This window comes from Trichosurus vulpecula, chromosome 1 (genome assembly GCF_011100635.1).
Source record: "Trichosurus vulpecula isolate mTriVul1 chromosome 1, mTriVul1.pri, whole genome shotgun sequence".
NCBI classification, from domain to species: domain Eukaryota; kingdom Metazoa; phylum Chordata; class Mammalia; order Diprotodontia; family Phalangeridae; genus Trichosurus; species Trichosurus vulpecula.
In genome coordinates this window covers 152,870,928-152,897,605 of record NC_050573.1, presented here as the reverse complement: position 1 = coordinate 152,897,605, position 26,678 = coordinate 152,870,928, and the positions used below count along the sequence as shown (strand labels likewise).

Here is a 26,678-nt window from a genome sequence, read left to right as displayed (position 1 = left end):
TGCCTGAGGCCTTGAGAGGTCCAGTGACTTGCCCAGGATCACACAGCTGGTATGTGTCTGAGGTAGAATTTGAACCTGTCTTCCTGGCTCTAGGCAAGGCCCATATCCGCTATCACATACTTCTTTCATCTTGGGAATAGTACTGAGAAATTGTTTGAGAGTAAGAAAGAATACAATAAAATGAACTTAGCTAAAGGCTTATTTTTATCCTGTGATGTTGCTTTTGTGGTTTGTTCCCCAGACTGTGTTGTAAGAAGCTTTTGCTACTGTTGTATATGTGGCTATACAGGACTTTTTTTTTTAACATGCCAATAACTACTTGTAGTTTTGACCAGTACTATTAATTCAGTTGAACTTTGTCCTGGGCATCCCTGACAGTGGATCTGTATTGACTATTGATTGATGTAAAGAAACATAGTGAAAAATGGGAAACTATAGGGAGATTTAGCAAGTTACCATGTAACAACACACCATAAAGAGGTGTTATGAAAAAAAAAAGAGGTGTTATGTCAGAAGGGAAGTTATCGTTTATAGGCAGCTATTTATCTACAGTTAAGCATCTTAGCCTTGTCCTTAGCAATTGAAATGAGTAGGGTTGGTTTTTTTTTTTCCACAGTTTTAAATGACACAATGCCAAGTGTTAATTATTTGCTGATAATATCTCTGAATTTATGAAGAAGGAGATCTTTGTTTTATTCAGGTGCTGAGTAGACTTTGACCTGGAATAGGCATTTTGGAGTGAATTTTGTAGACATTAAAGTATTACTTCAATTTTTCTTTGACAGTGCCAGTCTTAGAACTTGCCATTTGTTTTAAAATGTCATCCTTTACATTCCCCAGAATATATCCTAGCCCTCCTTGTCTTCTTTTTTCCATTCCCTCAGGGTTTATAGTCACCCTAGCATTAGAAATGGATGAAAATTAGAAAAGCTAGGGATATCTGGGAGACAGATATTCAGCAATACAACTGCTAGGTTGTCCCTCCAATGTCCCATTGGTGCGAGAGGCAAAGATGAAATATTGTGCTGGCTAGACTTTTGGATTCTCAAGATCTGATAGGAAGACTTAATCTGCTTCAACCACGGGATGAGTTGTACCCAAAATACATTGTAGGGTTGCCCAGCTGGTTTCCCCTTCTTGTTGCTGCTTAGCTCCGATAAGGTTTTGTTGTTGCAACTCAAAGGCATAAAGTGAAGGGGGGTGGGTTCTGTCTTGAACAGCTTTTTATTTTGTATTTTTTAAACTTTTTTTTTAAACTTTTACTTTGCAACTAATAGTCCAGTACACATAGTGTGTTGAAGTCTATAACAAAACTATTACAGTGTAAGAGGGTTTGTGGGAACAAGTTATGGATGACAGATAAATCACATCTGTGGTGTTATGGGTTTAAACCTTTAAACAGCCTTCTTTAGGCCTTCTTTAATCACTATCATTTAATCCACTGGCCTTTCCTATAGACCCAACTCCTTGAAATGCTATTCCTCACTATCTTGCAATCACCTTCTAGTTCAATCACCCTCCAGTTCAAGACTGAGCCATTTGCTTTAGTCCCTGTTTGACCTAAAGAGGGTTATCTGAGGCAGTTGTGTGGCACAGTGGATAGAGTGCTGGACCTGGAATCGGGAAGACCTGAGTTCAAATCCAGTCTCAGACAGTTACCAGCTGTATGACCCTGGGCAAATCACTTAACCTTTCTTTGCTTCTGTTTCCTCAACTGTAAAATGATGAGGATAATAATGGCACCTACCTCCTAGGATTGTTGTGAGGATCAAATAAGAGATAATATTTGTAAAATGCTTAGCTCAGTGCCTGGCACATAGTAGATGTTGTAGAAATGCTTGTTGCCTTCTCCTCTTTCTATTATCCTTTTCGTTTGGGACCTAAATTAATCCATTTAGTTTCTGATCCAAATTCCTTCCAGAATAGCTACCCACCTGACAGATTGACCCAGCATCTCTTAGGCTGCTCTTGCTAGAAATCTTGCTTTCTATTTTCAACTATGTTGGCCATCAGTCCTTAAGTACTAAGTGCCTACCATATGAAGAAATGCTCAAAATCACTACTGATTAGAGAAATGCAAATCAAAACAACTCTTAGATACCATCTCTCTCCTGTCAGATTGACTAAAATAACAAAACGGGAAAATGATACATGCTGGAGAGGATGTGGGAAAATTGGAACATTGTTACATTGCTGGTGGAGTTGTGAACAGATCCAGCCATTCTGGAGAGCAATTTGGAACTACGCCCAAAGGGCTATAAAAATGTTCATACTCTTTGACCCAGCAATACCACTTCTAGGGTTGTATTCCAAAGAGATCACACAAGTGGGAAAAGGACCCATATGTACAAAAATATTTATAGCAGCTCTTTTTGTGGTAGCTAAGAATTGGAAATCAAAGGGATGCCCATCAATTGGGGAATGGCTGAACAAGCTGTGATATATGAAGGTAGTGGAATACTATTGTGCTATAAGAAATGGGGATGATACGGACTTCATAACAACCTGGAAAAACGTACACGACATAATGCTGAGTGAGCGGCGCAGAGCCAGGAGAACATTATACACAACCACAGATATATGGATTCTGTGAGGACTAACCCTGACAGACTTTGCTCTTCTCAGCAATACAATGTGCAGAGACAGATCCAAAGGACTCACGATGGAGAGTGCTATATACATCCAGAGAAAGAACTATGAAGTATGAATGCAGATCGAGGCACACTTCATGCTCGCCTTTTTCTCCCCTCCTTTTTTTTTTCTCTCTTTTGTATTTGTTTTTGGGTTTTGTTTTTTTTTTGGTTCTGTTTCTTTCTCATGATTCATTCCATTGGTCATAATTCTTCTCCACAACTTGACTAATGTGTAAATTAAATCAATGCAAAGTTAAAAAAAAAGTGTTAAGTGCCTACTTTGTGCCAGGCATTGTGCTTTTTGCTGGTGGTACAAAGACAAAAATGAAATAGTCCCTACCTTTAAGGAGATTACAACTTATCAGGCAAGTAACACAAACATACCAAATAAATACAAGATACTAATATGAGATGTAGAGGTGAGGATGGAATGTATTCCAGGTGTTTTGGGTAGCCAGTGAAAAGTCAAAGAGATGGAAGATAATGTGGGTGAGGAAGAAAAAGGCCAATTTTTCTAGACCAAAGAGTATGTGAAAGGGAGTAATGTATAAGAAGTCTGTAAGCATTGGTGGGAGCAAGGTTGTTGGCACTGAATGCCAAACAACAGTTTGCTCTTGATTTTAAAGTTAATAGAAAGCTGCTAGAGTTTATTGAGTTATGAGTGATATGGTCAGATCTGCACTTAGAAAATCACTTTAGTAACTATGTGGAGGCTGGATTGGAGAAAGGGGAGACTGAAGACAGGAAGACCAAGTAGGAGGCTATTAGAGTAGTCCAGTCCAGGGGTGATGAGAGCCTGAATTAATATGGTACATGTGTGAGTGGAGAGAAGTAGATGGATGTAAGAGAATTCGTGGAAGTAGAAATGAAATTATTTGGCAACTGATTAGATTTGTGGAGTGAAGGAGAAGGAGAAGATGAGGATGACACCAAGGGTGTCTTGAAAGATGGTAAAACCTGTGACAGTAATGGGGAAATTTGGATGAAGGAAGTGATAGATAAATTAAGGGGAAAGAAAAGTTCTGTTTTAGACATTGAGTTCAAGATGCCTATAGGACATTCAGTTTGAAATGTAAAATAAGCAGTTGGTGATATGGGACTCCATTTCAAGAGAGAGACTAGAAATTGACATCTAAATCTTCAAGTCATCTGAATTAGAAATAATAATTAAACCCAGAGGAACCAATCAGGTCATAGGGAGAGAGAGAGAGAGACCAATCATTTGTTCTTGGGAGATCCCTGTTTCCTCCCACTAAAACATTAAAATACTCAGTCATCCCACATTTAAATGTTTTCTCTTTTTGCTTGTTATTTTTAATTCAATTTTATTTTATTTTCAATTCTGAATTCTCTCACTTCTTCCTTCCCTTCGCACCCATTGAGAGGGCAAGAAAAAATACATTACAAATATGTATAGTTATGCAGGACAAATGCCCATTAACTATCAAAGAAAGAAAGAGAAGAAAACATGATTCATTTTGCACTCTAAGTCTGTCCTCTAGTGTGAGTCCTTTTGAATAGTGGTTGAACATTGTGTTTTATCAGAATTATTAAGTCATTCAAAGTTATCTTCACATCATTGCTATTATTCTCCTGTTCTGCTCAACTGTTGTACTTTTTTAAAAAAATATTTTGGTTTTTTTCCTTCAATTACATATAAAGACAATTTTTAACATTTTTTTTGAGTTCCAAATTTTCTCCCCCCTTCACCTCCCCCCTCCCTGAGACAGTAGGCATCAATTGTTCTCCTAATTCTTATAGTTCTGCTCATTTCTCTTTGTATTCATGTTCATACAAGTCTTCTCCAGGCTTTTCTGAAACTTTCTCCTTCATTATTTCTTACAGCACAATAGTATTCCATCACATTCATGTGCCATACCTTGTTTAGCCAGTTGATGGGCCCATATTTACAGGTTAATAAATATATCTCTGGCCTTCATATTCAGTCCTCAGTTACATTGGTATCTTGGTATATATTCACATATACCTGAGGACTGCACCAAACTGTCAGTTGAATAGGTACCCATCTGATTTTCCTGAACAGTAATTTTGCTGTAATTAAATACCACAATTGCTGCTTTAATCTTTTAAGGCAGGAGGACAGAGTCTAGCATTCTCATACATGTGGGCTAGGTTCTTTTCTAGTTCCCTGGGAGCAATGAGGCCGACAGTTCTGAGGAATATTGTTTACTAGAGAGTGTTGGGTACCATTCCTTAGGGCTGTTATTTAGATTTCAAAATGCATTTACGAGCAGCTGGTAAATGCATGTTTCCTCTTCACAACCTCAATTATAAAATATAGACTTCAGTGATTTTTCTGATAGAAAACAAAATAAAATAAAGCCAAGGCTCTAAATTACTACTAAGTGACAAAAAAATTTAACTTATATGAGTTTTAGGTGAAATCAGAAACAGATGTGTAGGACCAATCCTTATTTTGACCTGAATCATTATCTGATTACCTGCACAGCTGCATGCTTAAATATATATATATATATAGTGCATTTATTAAAATTTTAAACTCTCTTCATAGGTTAAAGACTCAGTCTCTCAGAAAACAATTGGCCAAATGCGAATGCAGTTTTGGAAGAAAGCTGTGGAAGATATATATTCTGACAATCCTCCTCATCAGCCAGTAGCCATTGAACTGTGGAAGGTGAAAAATATTCTTGTTTCTTTTAATGTTGTCTGTAAGAAAATATTAGAGACTTTTATATGTTATTTCATAGTCTTTTATTATAAATCAAATTCTTAGGCAGTTGTTAGCTTGAGATCTGTTAGCTGTGGCAAAGAGATTCAAGTCATCCACTGCATACAACCTGAAATTAGCTTTAACATAAATCTTTTGTTCTTGGTGTACTTTTCACTAACAGGAATATTATATTAACACAGAGCTGGGTTGTTATTGTTATTTTTTTAAAACTATCCACAGATCTGTCACAGAACTATCTTTCAAATGCTTCCACTGTTAATCCATCATGGTATTAAGGGGATGTTGAGTTCTTGAAGTTTATGCTAATTTGGCAGGTCTTACCAAGCTAGAACGACTTCAGATACAGTTTTAGTGATGAGTTGTGTTTGTGGTTTGAGGACCAGACTGGCAAAGTTCAGAGAGGCTCATCACCAGGTTGGCTGCAAGGTGATAAAAGTTTTAGGCATAACAACCGTTAGAAGACATACTTAGTAAATGAAATAAGTTACTGAAGGGTTGTGGTCCAGGTTGATGGAGAGTGACCAGCAGAGTGGGAAAGGTTGAGTCCATGAGGACATGCCCTGTAATGTCAGTTGAAGGAACTGGGCACGTTAAACCTATAGAAAAGAAGGTTTGGGATAGCTATCTTTGACTACTTGAAAGGCTATCATATAGAAGGAGATTAGGCTTGGTCTGCTTGGCCCTAGAGGCAAAAGCAGGAACAGTTAGTGGAAGTTGCAAAAGAACAAATTTAGGTATAATATTATTATTTTTTTTTTAAATGCAATTTCTTTATTTAACATATTTGGTTTTCAGCATTGATTTTCACAACATTTTGAATTACAAATTTTCTCCCCATTTCTACCCTCCCCCCCACTCCAAGATGGCTTATATTCTGGTTGCCCTGTTCCCCAGTCAGCCCTCCCCTCTATCACCCCCCTCCCCTCTCATCCCCTTTTCCCTTCCTTGTAGGGCAAGATAAATTTCTACACCCCATTGCCTGTGTATCTTATTTTTTAGTTGCATATAAAAACTTTTTTTGTTTTTGAACATCTGATTTTAAAACTTTGAGTTCCAAATTCTCTTCCCTCTTCCCTTCCCACCCACCCTCCCCAAGAAGTTGAGCAATTCAACCTAGGCCACACATGTATTATTATGTATAACCCTTCCACAATACTCATGTTGTGAAAGGCTAACTACATTTTGCTCCTTCCCAACCCATCCCGCTTTATTGAATTTTCTCCCTTGACCCTGTCCCCTTTCCAAAGTGTTTGTTTTGATTACCTCCACCCCCATCTGTCCTCCCCTCCATCATTCCCCCGCCTTTTATTTTTTTTTTTTATCTTCCTCCCTCTTCTTTCCTGTGGGGTAAGATACCCAACTGAGTATGTATGGTATTCCCCCTCAGGCCAAATCTGATGAGAGCAAGGTTCACTCATTCCCCCCTCACCTGCCCTCTCCCCTCCTCCCACAGAACTGCTTCCTCTTGCCACCTTTATGCGAGATAATCCACCCCATTCTATCTCTCCCTATCTCCCTCTCTCAGTATGTTACTCTCTCATCCCTTAATTTCATTTTATTTCTTTTAGATATCTTCCCTTCATCTTCAACTCACCCTGTGTCTGCTCTCTCTCTTTTACATATATATATATAAACACATATATATATATATACACATACATACATATACACATAGATATATACATACATACACATTCACTTATATACATAAACATATACATACATACATATATATATACATACACACATAGATATATACACATATATATACATATATATGTATATATGTATATATATATGTGTATATATATATATATATCCCTCTCTCAATATATTCTTTTCTCATCCCTTAATTTGATTTTATCTTTTTAGATATCATCCCTTCATATTCAACTCACCCTGTGCCCTCTGTCTATATATGTGTGTGTGTACGTACACACACACACACACACACACACACACACACAAATACACACACACACACACACACACACACACACACACACACACACACACATATATATATATATATATATATACATATGCATATTCCCTTCAACTACCCTAATACTGAGGTCTCATGAATCATACTCATCATCTTTCCATGTAGGAATGTAAACAAAACAGTTCAACTTTAGTAAGTCCCTTGCAATTTCCGTTTCTTGATTACCTTTTCATGCTTCTCTTGATTCTTGTGTTTGAAAGTCAAATTTTCTATTCAGTTCTGGTCTTTTCACTGAGAAAGCTTGAAAGTCCTCTATTTTATTGAAACTCCATATTTTGCCTTGGAACATGATACTCAGTTTTGCTGGGTAGGTGATTCTAGGTTTTAATCCTAGCTCCATTGACCTCCGGAATATCGCATTCCAAGCCCTTCGATCTCTTAATGTAGAAGCTGCCAGATCTTGGGTTATTCTGATTGGGTTTCCACAATACTCAAATTGTTTCTTTCTGGCTGCTTGCAGTATTTTCTCCTTGATCTGGGAGCTCTGGAATTTGGCTACAATATTCCTAGGAGATTTCTTTTTGGGATCTATTTGAGGAGGCGATCGATGGATTCTTTCAATTTCTATTTTGCCCTGTGGCTCTAGAATATCAGGGCAGTTCTCCTTGATAATTTCCTGAAAGATGGTATCTAGGCTCTTTTTTTGATCATGGCTTTCAGGTAGTCCAATAATTTTTAAATTATCTCTCCTGGATCTATTTTCCAGGTCAGTGGTTTTTCCAAGGAGATATTTCACATTGTCTTCCATTTTTTCATTCCTCTGGTTCTGTTTTATAATATCCTGATTTCTCATAAAGTCACTAGCTTCCACTTGCTCCAATCTAATTTTTAAAGTAGTATTTTCTTCAGTGGTCTTTTGGACCTCCTTTTCCATTTGGCTAATTCTGCCTTTCAAGGCATTCTTCTCCTCATTGGCTTTTTGGAGCTCTTTTGCCGTTTGGGTTAGTCTATTTTTTAAGGTGTTGTTTTCTTCAGTGTATTTTTCAGTATTTTTTTGGGTCTCCTTTAGCAAGTCATTGACTTGTTTTTCATGGTTTTCTCGCATCCTTCTCATTTCTCTTCCCAATTTTTCCTCTACTTCTCTAACTTGCTTTTCCAAATCCTTTTTGAGTTCTTCTATGGCCTGGGGCCAGTTCATGTTTTTCTTGGAGGCTTTGGTTGTAGGCTCTATGACTTTGTTGTCTTCTTTAGGCTGTATGTTTTGGTCTTCTTTGTCACCAAAGAAAGAATCCAAAGTCTGAGACTGAATCTGGGCGCGTTTTCGCTGCCTGGCCATATTCCCAGCCAACTAACTTGACCCTTGAGTTTTTCAGTGGGGTATGACTGCTTGTAGACTTACGAGTTCTATGTTCTACATTTGGGGGGGAGGTGCCAGCTCTGTCAGAGCCGCACTCCTCCTTCCCCAAGGACCCCCAGTCCAGACTGGGCTTAGATCTTCAGCAGGCTGTTGCACTCCTGCTCTGATCCGCCACTTAATTCCTCCCACCAGGTGGGCCTGGAGCTGGAAGTAACAACAGCTGTAGCTGCCCCACCTCCACTGCCCCCGGGGCTGGAAGCCGAACCTCCAACTCCTTCCACTCCCGCAGCTTTTCCCACTAACCTTCTCCGCAGTCTTTGGTGTTTGTGGGTTGAGGGGTCTGATAACTGCCGCAGCTCACATATTCAGGGCACTAGGGCCCCCTCCGCCCGGCTTCTGGTCTGGATGGTCCACACTGCTCAGGCTGGGCTCTGCTCCACTCCGTTCCCAGCTCCCAGCTCCGTGCGGAATAGACCTCACCCAGAGACCATCCAGGCTGTCCTGGGCTGGAGCCCTGCTTCCCTCTGCTGTTCTGTGGGTTCTGCCGTTCTAGAATTGGTTCAGAGCCATTTTTATAGGTTTTTGGAGGGACTCGGGTACGGAGCTCACTCTAGTCCGAGCTTACCAGCCGCCATCTTCTTATTACTCCAGGTATAATATTATTTTTTAAAAAAAAGATCCCAACAGAGTTATCCAGAATTTGAATGAGCTTTCTTGAGAGGCACTAGGGTCCTCCCCCATTGAAGGTCTTCAGACAGGCTGGATGACTACTTGTTGGGTGTGTTGTAATGGGGATTCTTTTAGAAGTAGGAATTGAACCAGATGGCCCATCAGGTCCCTTTCAGCGATTCTGCACCAGTTGCTTGGTTGTAGAGTTTAAACCCTGGGAAACATTTTTCATACTCTGTTCATTATCACCTTTTATAAGCTTTTTGATCCCATACTTGACTTTGGTAGGTTGAAATATATGCTAGTTATTTATGATAGGACTAATTTGCTTTCATCATTTATTTGACAGGAGCCACTTTATTCAGTTAAAAAAAACTGTCTGTTTAAAGATGAATTCTAGGTACCATACAGAGGAAATCTATGGGTTCAGGTTCTATAATAACCAAGTATCTATTTGTGTTCACTACTGGCTACTTGAACATTTCTGCATTGAGCAGCTCTGTGTTGTTGTTGCTGTTCAGTAGTGTCTAATTCTTTGGGACCTCGTGGACCTGTCCATGGCATTTTCTTGGCAGATACTGGAGTGGTGTGCCATTTCCTTCTCCACTTTTAGGCAAGGGTTAAGTGACTTACCCAGGGTTACACAGCTGTTAAGTGTTTGAGGTCAGACTTGAACTCTGGTCCTTCTGGTCTGACTCCAGACCCCGTACTTTATCCACTGCACCATCTAGCAGCAGTTTCTTATATACCACATTTAATACATAGGAACCCCTAGTTGAGTAACTTCACAGATGATGTAAAGAGAAAGGAAATTCCAGTGACTTGTATTACTTACCTCTAATGTGATTAAAGTGTGATTACACTTCAATGTAATCACTAGATGTATGTTCTACAAAAGAAGTAACATTGGCACAAATTTTTTCAGGTCTAATCACCATCAAGGGCAGGCCATAGTTCTGATGTCTCACTAAGGAGTAGAAAACTAGGTCTTCCTATACCAGGGGACTGAGAAGAAAAAATGATGGGAAACTGTAGGTATTAGATTAATTGTTATTTATGTCTTTCTAAGAAACAGCCTATTGCAGGAGTGGGGAACCTGTGGGTCCAGGGCCACGTGTGACCCTCTGTCCTCACGTCTGGCCCTTTGACTGAATACAGACTTCACAGAACAAATCCCTTTAATAGAAAGATTTGTTCTGTAAAACTTGGACTCAGTCAAAAGGCCACATCGAAGAACCTAGAAGGCCACATGTGGCCTTGAGGCTGCAGGTTCCCCACCCTTGGAATCAGTTCCCAATAAAGCACTGACTCTTCAGCCTCTAGCAGACTCCTTATACTTGTTAGCTCATGCTTGGGCTACTATATAGAATGCTCTAGCCTTTGTCAGTTTTTCTGAAAACGTAGTGGAGATGGGAATTTGTTTTAGGAGGCGAATCATTCTTGTATGTGCCTTTCTTAGAAAGCTAGAGGATGTATCTGAAGTAGAAAATAAAATGTTACCCTTTGTACCAATTTATAGTTACCAGCTTATCAAAGTTTTCTTTAGAGCAACTTAAACTGTGATCATGATTGTTTCTTCAGCTTTGCAATGTAACTAATTTTGAAGGTTATTCTGAGTATCTGGAAGAAATTGTTAGCTTTCAGGGTAGTTGTACTGCCTAGGTGCACTTTACATATTCTCATTTGTAGCTGTTCTAAACCTTTTCATTGTTCCTCAGTAGAATGTCAGGTTCTTTTTGAAACTGTAGCATAGAAGCAGTGAAGATATATTGCCCAGATACCAGAGTCTGCCCTTATCATTGTTCAATTTCTTCCTTGTAGTTGAAAGAGTTATGGGCTAGAAGTCAGAAGATCTGGCACCTAATCCAGACCCTGACACTTTCTAGCGGTAACCTTGGAGAAGTCACTTAATTTCTTGGCCTCAGTTTTCTCATCTATAAAATAGGGAAGATGCTTACCCTACCTATCTCACAGGGTTGTTGTGAAGATGAAGAAATATTTGTGAAAGTGTTCTATAAACTGTAAAACATTACACAAGTCAAACTGGTGATGGTGGTAGCTCAATAGTAGAATTAGGAATAGAACTATTAAAACACAATTGCTATACATATTCCATATAGGAATTCTCCTATTGAATGCATTTTGGAGGTAATTTGTGTATAAATTTAAATTTCCAGTTTAAGTAATTGTGCATAGTCAGGGATTTTATTTCTCTTTCTGTAATTTCCCAAAGTTACTTGTAATTGCTATATTCTAAATTTGTTTTTAAAAATATTTATTGTTTACTTCCTCCAAATGAAGACAGAGTTACTATAACTTGGGGTTAGGCTAATGAATCCCAAACCAGCAGGAGTTGAACCCATTTGGAAAGGTTTATTCTCTCTGTCCCAGTAGGATGAGAGTGGGAGCTCTTGAAATGACTCTTGTGATCCAAGGGTCCTTGTAACTTCTGGGCCCCAGCACTACAGTTCCCTGGAAGGTTTGTGCCAGCTGCATGGGCCTGTCTCACAACATACACATCTCTTTAGCATATATCATGAGCAAACTTAAATAAGAGGTCAGTGCTTTTAAAATTTATTCTTGGCTATGGGAAAATATTAACCTATAAGTGTTAAGAACTTTAAATAAAGAAAAGAGTGTTCCGCAGGCCTTAGCTTTGTCTATTCTCTTAATCACTATGAGAATGCATCAGTGAGATAGTGTCTTCCACGACAGCCACTTAGACCACAGTGAGAATAGATCAAGTTTGGAAGGAAGGACATTAATACATTTAGAGGAGAAGCAACTTGAAAAAAGAATTAATTATCAAAATGATCTTTGGCTAGAAAGTACTTAAACTCCTTTGTATAGGTAAAATGAAGTGATTCATAATTCATATTTTTCTTTTGGTCCTTTAGGATGTGCTATTTTCATTTTTAAAGAAATAGTTTTTTCTTCAGAGACCATCTGTATATTTTAGAAGTGAAGTACTTAATGACAGAATAGCCTTAAAATACCAGCTACAGTGAAGCCAGGGTGCATCAGGTAAATAAAAAAGCCTTTTTTTGGGGGGGGGGGCGGTGTTTAATAGCAATTGAACCATTTAAATTATTAAATAGTTCAAGGAAGCAGCCAGTTAGTGGAAAAGTACTAGGAAAATTCTTCACTTGGAAATGCTTTGAAATATTTTCCATTGACGTTTTCTTCTTCCCTGTTGTCTTTTCTAGCACTGCTGTTTCTTTAATAATGCACCATTGCAAACGTTGCTCCCTTGAGCACTGTTTTTGTTGGATTTATTTCATTCAGGTTTTCACAAGTTTTTTGTCAGGATTTTAAAAATGCTTCTCTTTTTTTAGGCAGTCAGGAGACATAATTTAACGAAAAGATGGCTTATGAAAATCATTGATGAAAGAGTAAGTTGAAAATGCCACAATCTTCATTTCAGTGTCTATGTAAATTGGATTTTTGTGGGGGAGTTCAGTCTATATGGACTTGACGAGAACGATCATCCCTAACCCCCTCACCACTTTAATATACATAATCATGTTCCATCCTCCATTACTAGCCTGTGACCCAGTAATACAATAGAAGCACAGATGCAACAACAGTTTAACAGTCAAAGTTGATGGGAGCCCCATCTGTACTGAGTCAGCGGAACTGGGTTTAGGTTCACTTCTGCTTCCAAACTGCTCTGCGGTTTAGGCTGAAACATCTACGTTTTCCGATTCGTCGTCTGGGTTTTCTCATCAGTCTCCTTTTCACAGTGGTACTATAAAAAATTAAATTGAGTTAATCTGGAAAAAAAATTCATTCACAAATATGCAGCTGTAGCACTAGTAAGAGGTTCGGTATGCAAGATCTATATAGTTGTAGCTCTAGTAACAGATTCCATATACAGGATGGTCCTCTATCACCAAATCTAAAAAAAAATTAATTTTTCAGGCATAACATTTCCTAACATTATGGACAGTAGAAAGTGAAGGATTGTGAGCCAGAAATAAGACAGTCCCTTTTCATATATGTAATAGCGTGTAGCAGTTTCAGAGGCTTGATTTTTCTTGTCCCCTTGCAGTGTTTGACAGTAGTGACCATTTGCTCCTCCTAGATACTCTTCTCCCATGGCTTTCATGACCCTGCTTTCTCCTGACTCTCCTGCTATTTGTCTGACCTTCCTTCTCGTATTCCTCTGCTGGATTATCTTCCACATCCTGCCCCCTAACTTTGGGTAGACTGGATCTTCATCTTTTCCCTGTCTACACACTTTCTTGGTGATCTCATCTGCTTCCTTTGGTTCAACTATCATCTTTATGCAGATGACTCCCAGATTCACATATCTAGTCCCCATCTCTTTTCTGAGCTCATATCACCCTTCTCCCGTTTTCACATCATCAGTTGCTCGCTGGCCGCTCTACCTGAATATCTCAGTGCTTCTCACACTCAGCATGTTAAAATGGTACTTGTTTTCTTTTGCCTTTAACTTCTTCTCCTTTGGAACTTCTCTCTTTCTGTTGTGGGTACCCTCATCCTTCCATTTACCCGTGTTGAGGTCTCCAGTTGTGTCCTTTACCTCTTCTCTCATGTACGGTGTTTGCCATGTCTCATTGATTCTGCCAGTGTGTCATCTGTTGTATCTGTCCTTTCTGTCACCCTGATTCAGGTACTCATCACCCGTCACCTTGACTATTGCCTCCCAATTGATCATCTCTCTGCCGAAGCAGTTATTTCCTTTCCAGTCTGTCCTTCACATGGTTATCAGACTAATCTTAAAAGTGTATCTGAATGGGGGCAACTAGGTGATGCAGTGAATAGACACTGGCCTTGGAGTTAGGGGGACCTGAGTTCAAATCCAACCTCAGACACTTGGCACTTACTAGTTGTGTGAATTTGGGCAAGTCACTTAACTCCAATTGTCTTGCCTCCCCCTCCAAAAAAAAAGAAGAAAAAGTATGTTTCATTGTAATCAATGCAGATTTCCTTTCTTCATTATTCTATATCATCTCTCCTCATCATAGCTTTTTCACTGTTTTAGAATGCATTGAAATGTCTTTGCCTCAGGTTCTTTCCTGTGATTGCCATCTTGCCTCCACCATGTTGTTTCTATCTGTTGTGCCCATGAAACCTGTTTTTGTTCTATGCATTTATGTAGCATATGGTGAAAGTGTTGTTAATAAGATGAATGTTAAACTGAAAAAGAAAAGTGCATCTGATTATGTCCCCAGCTCAAGAACCTTCAATGACTTCCCGTTGTCTCTAGGATAAATATAAAACTCCTTTGCTTGATATTTAAATCCCTTTATAATCTAGCCCAGCATCCCTTTCTAGCCTTACTATATATCACTCCCCTTTCTTCACTGGGTCTCAGTCAGTTTGGATTACTTGCTATTCCCTGAATTTTGTATCCCTCCTTTTTATAACTTTCCATCTTTTGCCTTCATGCATTTGTACAGCCTGTCCCCGATGCCTGGAATGCCCTCCATCCTCATCCCTGCCTCTTTATATCCTTAGCTTTATTCAGGGATTAGTACTGGTACCAGCTCCATGGGAAGCCTTTTCTTAACTAGTTGTTTATGTTCAATCTCTCTGTTTAGATTCTCCTGTGTTTGCTTGCTTGTCTTTTTACATATATCTCTTCAGAAGAATGGAAGTTTCTTGAGTACAGGGTCTTTTTCATTTATGACTTTGCATCCCTACCACCTAGAATAGGTGTTTGCACAAAGTAGCTGTTTAACAAGTATGTATAAAATTGAATTGAAATCAGGGTCTTAGAAACTGCCATTTAAATAATTCTTTTTTCTGGGACCTCTAATGACTGACCCTGGGAACAATTCTTCCTGGTTCAAAAGAAAGATTGAAAAGATTTTGCCTATTCTGTATTTTTGGTGTGTGTTTGATGCTTGCCCCTGACAAATCAGTCTAGTCAAAAGGTAAAAAAGGATTATTAACTTTCTCTAAAAAAGTGTTGCTAAGCATTCCTAAATATATTGCCAAGCTAGACAGTTAAAGGAAAAAAACAAAGCTACCGACTGAAAATTATCAAAATTTGGTTACAGTTGTGTGCCCTACATATAAAACTTATTCTATATAAATTATTCCCATATCTTGAACTTTCCCTCCTTTTCAAGATTTTCGGGCTGCTGACAAGGCAGCTGATTGTTACCCTCTGCTTTGCCAGATTAACAGTTGGCTATCAGGAAATAATCCCTACCTACGTGTATGATTTTGAATATATTTTTCTTTTTTAAAAATTTATTTAATATTTTTAGTTTTCAGCATTGATTTCCACAAGATTTTGAATTACCAATTTTCTCCCCATTTCTACCCTCCCTCCCACTCCAAGATGCCATATATTCTGATTGCCCCGTTCCCCAGTCAGCCCTCCCTTCTGTCACTCCACTCTCCCCCATCCCCTTTTCCCTTACTTTCTTGTAGGGCGAGATAGATTTCTATGCCCCATTGCCTGTATATCTTACTTCCCAGTTGCATGCAAAAACAACTTTTATTTTTTGAACATCTGCTTTTAAACTGTTGAGTTTCAAATTCTCTCCCCTCTTTCCTCCCCACCCACCCTCCTGAGAAGGCAAGCAATTCAACATAGGTCACACGTGTATCGTTATGCAAAACCCTTCCACAGTACTCATATATATTTTTCTTAATACCTGAAAAACTGTAAATGTAATTTTTGATATAACTAAAAAATAGTGCTGTAAATTGAATTATTTGAAATGCTCTTGGGGTAACTTGCAATTTAAAGGCAATCTTCAATTTAAATGAAAACAAAGTCCTTTAGGTCAAGGACTATTTTTGGTTTTTGCGTTTGTATTCCTAGTGGCCAGTACATTAGATGCTCAGTAAATGCTTGTTGAATCTTACTTCTGGAGATCTAGATTTTTGTCTATACAGTTTTCTTAAAGTAAAACATAGCTAATTGAAGAAATAACTTTCACATTGAAAAAGATGATTTTGATTGATAAATTATGAAAGCAAAAATAGGTTTCTTGAAGTAACTATAATTTCCCTTTAACTTATATTTTATTGTTCCTGTAATTACTAATGATATCTTTATTAGTATATTTTTCTGCTGAGAAGCCCAGAGCACGTGACATTTATCTTTTAAAAAATGTCTTGAATACCCATATGAAGTTGGTGTTGCTCAGATGTTTTTATCCCTTTTTGAACAATAAATAAGAAAAACTGAAGTAAAGTACAATTAAATAATCGCTCAGGGTCACAATCGTTGTTAGGGGGCAAGAACAGATCTAGATTATTTTGACACTCAGTTGAAGGTTTTTCCTAATCTGATGTTTCCTATATTGTTATAGTTACTATTGAGTCATAGGTATTTGATTAGAAACAACTTATGCTTACCACTAGTGGTTCCCCTAATAGTAATGATCTCAAAGTAGGTCTGTTTTACTGATTACCAAATGTCAACTGAGGAAATGTATTCTTCTCTTGTAAAAACAGCACTAAAAGATACAATCCTCTGAGTCAGTTGGACACAAAGAAAGTTTTTTCCAAATATGGTAATAAGTTGTGCAGAATCTTCCATGTGTGTTTGCCTAGTCCTTGTGTGTTTTGCATTTTGTGAAATGGTTGATGGGGTTTAGGAGTTTTTTCAGTGTTAGACCTTCTCTGGGATTAGGTCTGCAACCTTGGCTTCATTAGCGCCGTATAATAACCAAGTAACTTTTGTTATTTAAATTGTTTTTTAAAATTCCAAACATAACAAAATGCCTTTTAATTTCCATATATAAAGTAGAACCTAAAAAGAGGATTGTATATAAAACTGCAACTCTATTACATGTAAGCTTTTTTTTTCTTTAAGCATATAATAAATTCAGCATACATCTTTCAAAGTTGTCCTATTCCTCCTTTCCCCTTCCCTCACCTACCAATGTTAACCACCTTCTCCCACCCCTCTATATCCATTAAAAAATTTAAAAAAACACTTGTAACTAGCTATAAGAAGAGTCAAGCAAAACAAATTTCTATGTTGTCCATGTCCAAAAATATGTGTTTCATTCTATACCTTGAGCCTATCATCCATCTTAGGGAATTGTGATTCTTCATTTCATTGATCAGAATAATTAAATCTTTCAAAGTTGATTTTCTTTACAGTGTTGTTATTGTGTAAATTGTACTTTTGCTGACCAAGTAACTGAATTGACATAGCTTAACAAGGCCCACACTCTATCTTATTTATATTAGTTGAGCTGGCTTTATTCAATCTATATTTTTATTTTCTGTATGTTTTTAGAATAGTTAGTTGTGCTTACTGTAAGCTACCAGTGGCTGTAGTTTTCTGTTTTCCAAATATGTTTTATTCTTTAAACATAATACAGTTCTAAGTATAACCATTTAAATTTTTTCATATCATTTTTAGAACCCTGTCTCTTTCCTCTTCATATATTTATGGTTTGCCTTTCCTCTTCTCTCCCTGTCCAAAAAAACTTCCTAAAACTTCTACTCTTCTTCATCTCTTGATCTTTAGAAAGAAATAGAAATGAAGCCCTGTATTGTCATGGTGATTTGTACATTGAAATAATTGTGCATGTATTGTTATGGGGGCAAGTATATATGATTTTGACCAGAAAGAAGCTTTAAATTCTTTTTTTTTTATTCCTGAGTTGTGAGCTAAATGTAATTTTTATTCTTTACTATTAACTACTTAGAATGAAAACAAAATACTGATGGTTTAGCAAACTTTGTTTATATTTGTGGTTTGACTCTAGGAAAAAAATTTGGATGACAAAACATATCGAAACATCCAAGAACTAGAAACATATGCTGAAAACACGCAAAGTTCTCTTCTCTACTTGACACTGGAAGTATTGGGTATGTGCACTTTCCTCTTGATATTTCTTTCCAATAAAACTTGTTTTATTCTAGTTAAGAATTCTAGTAGAGTTAGTAATAAAGTATATATCTTAGTATTGTCTATAGAGAAAAAGGTTTGCTGAACAAATTGCCAGAATAGCCTTTCAGTAGTTTAAGACCAACAAATGTTAAAGCACTTGTAAAAGTGCTTTGGCATCATCATTTCTGTTTGTAGTTAGCAATCTGCTCATTATAAATGATTAGTGACTGATCTTTTTTTGAGGGGAAAAATGGATTTTTTGTCAATGTGAATCAGCAGCTCATTCCTAACTTACAGTCATAGTTGCCTGGAACATGGAGAAGTTAAATCTATACCTATCAGAGGAAGGAGTTGAATCCATGTCATCTTGACTCTGTCTACTTTATAATGTTACATCTCAACTTAATCAATAAAGTGTTTTTATCAGATTTTTCAAAGACCCATAATTTGGTTTATGCTCTTCTTTGTGCCTTGTTAATAATGTTTTTATATGTACTTACAAGTAATAGAAGAGTATTTCTTTTTTTTAACTTTTTTTCCATTTTATTTTATTTTTATTCTGCACATAACAAACATCAAATAAAATGAACATTTCCATGTTTATTATGGAACAGGAGAGGATTGTACATAAAACTGTTAGGTCTCTATTATGTAATGCTTTTTTAAAAAAATTATTTAATATTTTAGTTTTCAGCATTGATTTCCACAAGATTTTGAGTTACAAATTTTCTTCCCATTTCTACCCTCACCCCCACTCCAAGATGGCATATATTCTGATTGCCCCATTCACCAGTCAGCTCTCCCTTCTGTCACCCCCCACCCCACCCCATTCCCCTTACTTTCTGTTAGGGCAGGATAGATTTCTATGCCCCATTCCCTATATAACTTATTTTTCAGTTGCATGCAAACCCAACTTTTTTTTGAACATCTGCTTTTAAAACTTTGAGTTCCAAATTCTCTCCCCTCTTCCCTTCCCACCCACCCTCCCCAAGAAGGCAAGCAATTCAACATAGGCCACACATGTATCATTATATAAAACACTTCCACAGTACTCATGTTGTGAAAGACAAACTATATTTCCCTCCGTCCTATCCTGTCCCCCTTTATTCAATTTTCTCCCTTGACCCTATCCCTTTTCAAAAGTGTTTGCTTTTGATTACTTCCTCCCCCATCTCCTCTCCCTTCTATCATCCCCCGTCTTTTATCCCCTTCTCCCTACTTTCCTGTGGGGTAAGTTGTGTGTATTGAGTGTGTATGTTATTCCCTCCTCAAGTCATATCTGATGAGAGCAGGATTCACTCTTTCTGCCTCACCTTGCCCCTTCTTCCCTTCCAACAGAACTGCTTTTCTTGCCACTTTTATGTGAGATAATTTACCCCATTCTATCTCTACCTTTCTCCCTCTCTCAATATATTCCTCTCTGATCCCTTAATTTGATTTTATGTTTTTAGATATCATCCCTTCATATTCAACTCACCCTGTGCCCTCTGTCTATATATATGTATATTCCCTTCAACTCCCCTAATGCTGAGAAAGGTCTCATGAATTCCACACATCATCTTTCCATGTAAGAATGTAAACAAAACAGTTCAACTTTAATAAGTCCCTTATGATTTCTCTTTCTTGTTTACCTTTTCATGCATCTCTTGATTCTTGTGTTTGAAAGTTAAATTTTCTATTCAGCTCTGGTCTTTTTACTGAGAAAGCTTGAAAGTCCTTTATTTTATTGAAAATCCATATTTTTGCCTTAGGGCATGATACTCAGTTTTGCTGGGTAGGTGATTCTTGGTTTTAATCCTAGGTCCATTGATCTCTGGAATATCATATTCCAAGCCCTTCGATCCCTTCATGTAGAAGCTGCTAGATCTTGTGTTATCCTGATTGTGTTTCCACAATACTCAAATTGTTTCTTTCTGGCTGCTTGCAGTATTTTCTCCTTGATCTGGGAGCTCTGGAATTTGGCAACAATATTCCTAGGAGTTTTCTTTTGGGGATCTTTTTCAAGAGGCGATCGGTGGATTCTTTCAATTTCTGTCTTACCCTCTGGCTCTAGAATATCAGGGCAGTTCTCCTTGATAATTTCTTGAAAGATGATGTCTGGGCTCTTTTTTTGATCATGGCTTTCAGGTAGTCCAATAATTTTTAAATTGTCTCTCCTGGATTTATTTTCCAGGTTGTGTTGGTAAGCAAAATGGGCTCTTAGCACTTAGTTCAGCCAAGTGCCCTTGAAGAGTTTGGCTTTTGTTTCCTTTGAGTAGTTCATTGTATTTCATTGAGTCTTACTAGGTGCTAAGCCCCAGGCCCAAACCCCTATTAGGTGTAAAACCTATGTGGGTGTGGATTGGTAACTGGGGTGGGACCCAAGGTAGGGCTAACTAAGGGGAGGTGCTAACTCCAGAGCCAATCACAGGAGCCTAAGTTCTGGTCATTCAGATGACGTCTGAAATGCTTTAAGAAGAGAAGACAGAGCCATTTGCTCAGGGCTCTCACTCTTGATGGCTTGCTGATTTGGAGACTCCAGGCAGCTGTAGCTAAGAGCCCTCCAGCTTGTAACCCAGATGCTGAGACTTTGTTAAACTCTGGTAACTATGTATTGGGATTTGAATCAGACAAGGTCTGTCTGTCAATGTTTGTAATATGTTTGTATTTTGCTCCGCAGTTCAGGGTGCTTTTTCCCCTGAACTAAGTGAATGGTATTTGTATGCTGAATTAAAGTAGGCTTGTCAACCCCTTAATGTTGCTTTCCTTACTAAAGCAGACCAAAAGAACCTGTGCTTTTGCAGCATGCTTGTAGCATGCTTGTTGTTGGGCTTGTGTTGGTCTTTCACCCCCACAACAGCTGCTAGCCAGATTGTTGAAACAGAGGTCAGTGGTTTTTCCAATGAGATATTTCACATTGTCTTCCTTTTTTTCATTCCTTGGGTTCTGTTTTATAATATCTTGATTTCTCATAAAGTCACTAGCTTCCACTTGCTCCAGTCTGATTTTTCAAGTGGTATTTTCTTCAGTGGTCTTTTGGACCTCCTTTTCCATTTGGCTAATTCTGCCTTTCAAGGCATTCTTCTCCTCATTGACTCTTTGGAGCTCTTTTGCCATTTGGGTTAGTCTGTTTTTTAGGGCGTTATTTTCTTTAGTATTTTTTTGGGGGGGGGGGTCTCCTTTAGCCAGTCATTGACTTGTTTTTCATGGTTTTCTTGCATCTCTCTCATTTCTCTTCTCAATTTTCCCTCTACTTCTCTTGCTTTTCCAAATCCTTTTTGAGCTCTTCCACGGCCTGAGAGCAATTCATATATTTCTTGGAGGCTTTTGATGTAGGCTCTTTGACTTTGTTGACTTCTTCTGGCTATATGTTTTGATCTTCTTTGTCACCAAAAAAAGATTCCAGAGTCTGAGTCTGAATCTGCATCCTTTTTTGCTGCCTGGCCATGTTCCCAGCCAACTACTTGACCTTTGAGTTTTTTGTCAGGGTATGACTGCTTGTAGAGTAGAGAGTGCTTTGTCCCAAGCTTGAGGGGCTGCACTGCTGTTTTCATAGCTACTCCTACTCCACTGTCACTGCAAGCTCTGCCATAGCAGTGCTCCTTCTCCCCCAAGAACCGCCAACCAGGATTGCGACCCAGATCCAAGCAGGGCAAAGCAAGCCCTGCACTCCTGCTCTGGTCTGCTGCTTGATTCCTCCCACTGTATGAGCCAGGGACTCGGGAAGCAGCTGAAGCTGGACCTCTGGAAATAGTCACAGGAGCTTCCTGCTGCTGCTATCACCACTGCCTCACCACGTCCACCACACCCAGGGCTGGGGCTGGACTGCTTTCTAAACTGATTTAGCAGTTTTCCCACTAGCCTGCTCCGTGGTCTTTGGTGTTTGTGGGTTGAGAAGTCTGGTAACTGCCACAGCTCAATGATTCATGGCCCTAAGGCCTGCTCCAGGCCGGTGCAGCCTACACATGACTGCGCTCTGCTCCCAGCACCATGCGATAGACCCTCCAGGCCGTTGTGGGCTGGAGACCTGCTTCCCTCTGCTATTTTGTGGGTTCCGCAGCTCTAGAATTTGTTCAGAACCATTTTTTACAGGTGTTTGGAGGGATTTCGGGGAGAGGTTAAGCAAGTCCCTGCTTTCCAGCTGCCATCTTGGCTCTTCCCCTCCCCCCCCCCCCCCCCGCCAATAGAAGAGCATTTCTTAAAATATTTTTGCAATTTATTGGGTTTTTTTTTTTACTTACTAATTTAGGTGGGATTTTTTCTCTGACCTGATTTTCCAGATTAGTGAGTTCTTATTATAATTGGTAAGTTCTTTAGGCCAAGGACAATGTATTATAATTATTTTTTAAAGAAAACTATGTTATTATGGCACTCTAAGTAGGAAATAAAAATTTTTATTCTATTTCTCTTAAAAACACACCCAGAGACATTTACTATAATAATGAAAAGAGTAAAGAATAGAATTGTTTATTTGCAAAGCACATTCCTTAGAATGAGATCATACTGTGCTGAAAAGAAGAGAATGGAAAGATTGGTATAAAATTCTTAATAGGTAATTAAATTTTAAACATGCTCTTGTTCCATCATAATTTTAGGAAACTTCTTATTAAGTTGTTTCAATTTTAAAACCCGCTATGTGGTAAAATGGTCATCTGCTTTGCGCCTTTTGTGTGATTATGCTTTGAGTCTGTTTGTAGTCTTTTCAGACATAAAATATATACACTGCCTGTAAACTTAGGGCATGTAAATAAAGCTAACCAACTTTGTTCTTAATTAAAAAAAATAATAGGTATAAGGGACCTCCATGCAGATCATGCTGCAAGTCATATTGGGAAAGCACAAGGCATTGTCACCTGCTTGAGAGCAACTCCCTATCATATTAGTAGGAGAAAGGTGTTTCTTCCCATGGACATTTGCATGCTGGTAAGAAAATCCAAAAGGAAGCTAACAATAAACTTCAAACTGAAAATAAATGTTTTCTCTTCTGAAAGCCATAAGAATTTTAAATATGAATGTAATGCGAGTTTTCTTTAGTTTTATGTTCAACAAAAACAATTGACTCAGCCTGAAAATAAAAAACATACTTCATACTTCTTTCCATGTCATCCCATACATATCCTCAAATCAGAGTTTTATCCTGTCAGGCATTTGTTGTTGGTGATGATGGTGAAGTGAGGAAGGACTGTTATCTCCATGTGTCTTGTCTCCCTTACCCCAGGTAGTCAGAGAAATCTTTCTAGTGGGTCAGCTTTTTCTGAAGGCTGCTCACAAGTAGTTAAGAGGGAAAAATACATTTAAAATTAACAAAAGCATTTTAATTTGTAAAAAATGTAATATAAGCTTTAAGTTTTGTGAAAGAAATTGCTGTTGTCTTTTCTCTTCTTTGTTGCTAATATAGTCTTCTTGTTCATTGATTTCACACTGAAGCAGTAAAGTTATTATTGTATGATGGATAATTACCCACTTATTATCCCAGGAGTTTTTTTTATGGCTGGTAAATTAGATTTAGGTGTGTTAAGAACACCCTAATCTGAGTTTTCTTTTACAGCATGGTGTTTCACAAGAAGATTTTTTACGTAAGAATCAAGATAAAAATGTGAGGGATGTAATTTATGACATTGCCAGCCAGGGACATCTTCATTTAAAACACGTAAGTTTCCTTTTTTGGACTAATGAATATAGTACATTTTAATCCCTAGATATAGTATTTTCTAGAATGTTGTTTTGGTATCTGTTGCTTGGAATTCTTTAGATTCATCTTGTATTGAGTGACCCTTCATATAGCTCTCTTTGGAAGCTGTTCTTTATTCTCTTCAAGCTCCTAGTTTTAACCACTTTAACCTTACTCTCAAGAGCTGGCATTAATTCTCTCTGTCCTCCCCTTTTCCTTAAAGTATATGTCTTTATGTTTATCCTTTTATTCATCTCATTTCAGGTAAGACATATCATTTTCTCTCTGTGGCTGAATTCCCTGTACCTATGCTATCAAGTCCATCCCACCTGACTACTTCATGACTTTGCTCAATTAGTAATATTCCTGAATGACTCTGGTCTACCTAATAGCACCTTTTCTACTGACTTATTTTCTTCAACCCTGAGTTGAGCAGACGTTTTCCCTGACTTGGGAAACAAGCAAACAAACTTTTTTAAATTCTGTAGGTTCCCCTCAAGTATCTGCTCTGTTTTATCAGAAAACATTTTTAGTCGTTGTGTATGTTTGTTCTCCTGACCTCATGCTCCATCATTTTATACAAGTCTTCTCTTGTTTCTCTGAAGTCCTCAAAGTTGTCATTTTCTATGTTATAGTAATAATTCATATGCCATAATTTGTTCAGCTGTTCTCTAGTCAATGGGCCTTCACTTTGTTTCAGGCTTTTTGATGCCACAAAAAGTGATGCTATAAATATTTTGCTGTATTTGGTGACTTTCTGTTCTTGACCCACTTGTAGTATATGCCCAGCAGTGGGATCATTTGGTGAAATGGTTTGAACACTTTAGTGACTTTTTTAGAAAGATTCCAAATTGTTTTACAGAACAGTTTCACAGTTCTATTAATAATATATTAATGTACCTATTTTCCTATAGCTCCTCCCATATTAACTACTTCTTTTATCATCTTTTGCCAATTTGCTGGGTGTGAAGTGTGAAATCTTAGTTATTTTAACTTGCATTTCTTTTCTTATTTATTTGGAAGGTTTTTTTAAAAGTATGTTTGTTGTAGTTTGCATTTCTTTTACCGCAACATAATATTTATACATAAGTCTAATTGTGTTACCACTCTGCTTAAAAGCTTTAGTAGCTTTCTATTGTTTCAAAGACAAAATATACATCCCATTATCTGGCAAAGTCCTCCATAATCAGTCTCCAGTTAGTGTTACTTTTTTCTTTTCTTTTTAAAAAATTATGAACTTAGTCATAAACAAAAACAAATATTCCAGTATTGCTCAATTGTTTTCAGTCATGTCCACCTCTTCATGATCCCATTTGAGGTTTTCTTGGAAAAGATACTGGAGTGGTTTGCCATTTCCTTCTCCAGCTCATTTTATAGATAAGGAACTGAGGCAAATGGGGTTAAGTGACTTGCTCAGAGTCACACAGCTAGTAAGTGTCTGAGACTGGATTTGAACTCAGGAAGATGAGCCTTCCTGATTCCAAAGCCCAGGGCTCTATCCCACTGTGCCAGTGTTAAATATTATATATTCCAATATACAAAGAACACAAATGCAGATTATATGTGGGACCATGAACAGTTATTATGTAAATTTTATTTTTTTAAACATGTATGTTAAATTTAACCAGGTTATAACAAAACTACCCTATTTGTGTCTCCTTTCTGAACTTTTTTGTATACACGCATGCCCTTATGCTCCACATAGTAACCTTCTTTTTACAAGACTTCCCTTGTACTAATAAATACAGTTAAGCAAGATAAATCAACATATTGACCATGACAGAAAACATATGTCTTATTTTACACATCTGGTCCATCATTTCTCTGCCAGGAGGCCGGAGGTGTGTATGCTTCATCATCAGTCTTTTGAAGTCTACCTTAATTGTATACCTTAATAGCTGACATTTATATAGCGCTTGATATTTGCAAGGCATTTTGTATGTGCTGTCTCACTTCCTCATTTACAAAATTGGGAAGCAGTGGTCCAATGAGGTAAATTTGGTTCACCAGAGTCACACAGCTAATCTGAGGTAAGATTTGAACCCATATCTTCTGACTCCCAAGTTTAGCAGTCTTTCCATTATGTCTTTCTGTCTCTCATCTTTACTTTGTATCCTGACCAGACTGCACAATGACCTGTCACCTGCTGTCATTCTGCCTATGTCTTTGCCCACGCCACCTGCCATATGTGGACAGGAAGCTTCTTCTGTTATTCTCCTTAATCCTAAGGCCCAACACAGATACCACTTTCTCTATGAAGCCATTCTTGATTTTCTGCCTGTAGAAGTGATCATTCCATTAAATGACACATGACAGTCTGACTCCTGTGCTCTTTTTATATTCTAAATTATGTTGTAATTAGGATACAGGACACTGAAGCTGGGAGGGCATTCTATTGCGATCATAGAGTCTAGCTTTTTTTTTTTAATCTAAAAGATAGGGAAACTAAGGCCCAGAGGGGAGAAATTACTTGCCTAAGAAAAGACAAATCATAAGAAATATCAAAGCTTGTCTGTAGAACAAAAAGGAGTTTCCTAAAACCATGGCGTCTTTTTCTCTGGGTTTTATAGCTAAAGAAGTTTTTAACTCTAGTAACATTCATTGATATACTTAAACAGAGAAGTTTATCTAGCCTGGAAGTGAATAGAAATTACAAAGTGTGTCAGTATGAAAAGACACTTCTTAACAATTGTAGCTGTCCAAAAATGGAGCGGGTTGCTTTTGAGTGGCAGTGGGTTTCCCAGTCTCAGGGCTGTTTAAGCAAAGGCTGTGTTATCACTATTTCAGTCAGAAATGTTCTAGAAGGGATTCTGGATTACTTACAGGTTGAACTAGAGGAAATGTTACTACCTTCCAAGTTCTGAAATCCTACAAT

General features: G+C 37.9%; 1 protein-coding gene across 3 annotated transcripts in view; it reads left to right on the top strand.

Annotated features, from left to right (window-relative positions):
* NDUFAF6 (NADH:ubiquinone oxidoreductase complex assembly factor 6) overlaps positions 1-26,678 on the top strand; it is a 51,269-nt gene that overhangs the window by 15,109 nt on the left and 9,482 nt on the right. For 2 of the 3 annotated variants that reach the window (XM_036742073.1, XM_036742074.1), the window contains 5 exons: positions 5,167-5,289; positions 12,653-12,709; positions 18,029-18,131; positions 22,922-23,055; positions 23,681-23,782. In XM_036742073.1, the coding sequence (XP_036597968.1) occupies positions 5,167-5,289; positions 12,653-12,709; positions 18,029-18,131; positions 22,922-23,055; positions 23,681-23,782 (519 nt within the window). Of the gene's footprint in view, positions 1-5,166; positions 5,290-12,247; positions 12,342-12,652; positions 12,710-18,028; positions 18,132-22,921; positions 23,056-23,680; positions 23,783-26,678 lie in introns of those variants that run through there. The other variant, XM_036742075.1, reaches the window with a different exon arrangement.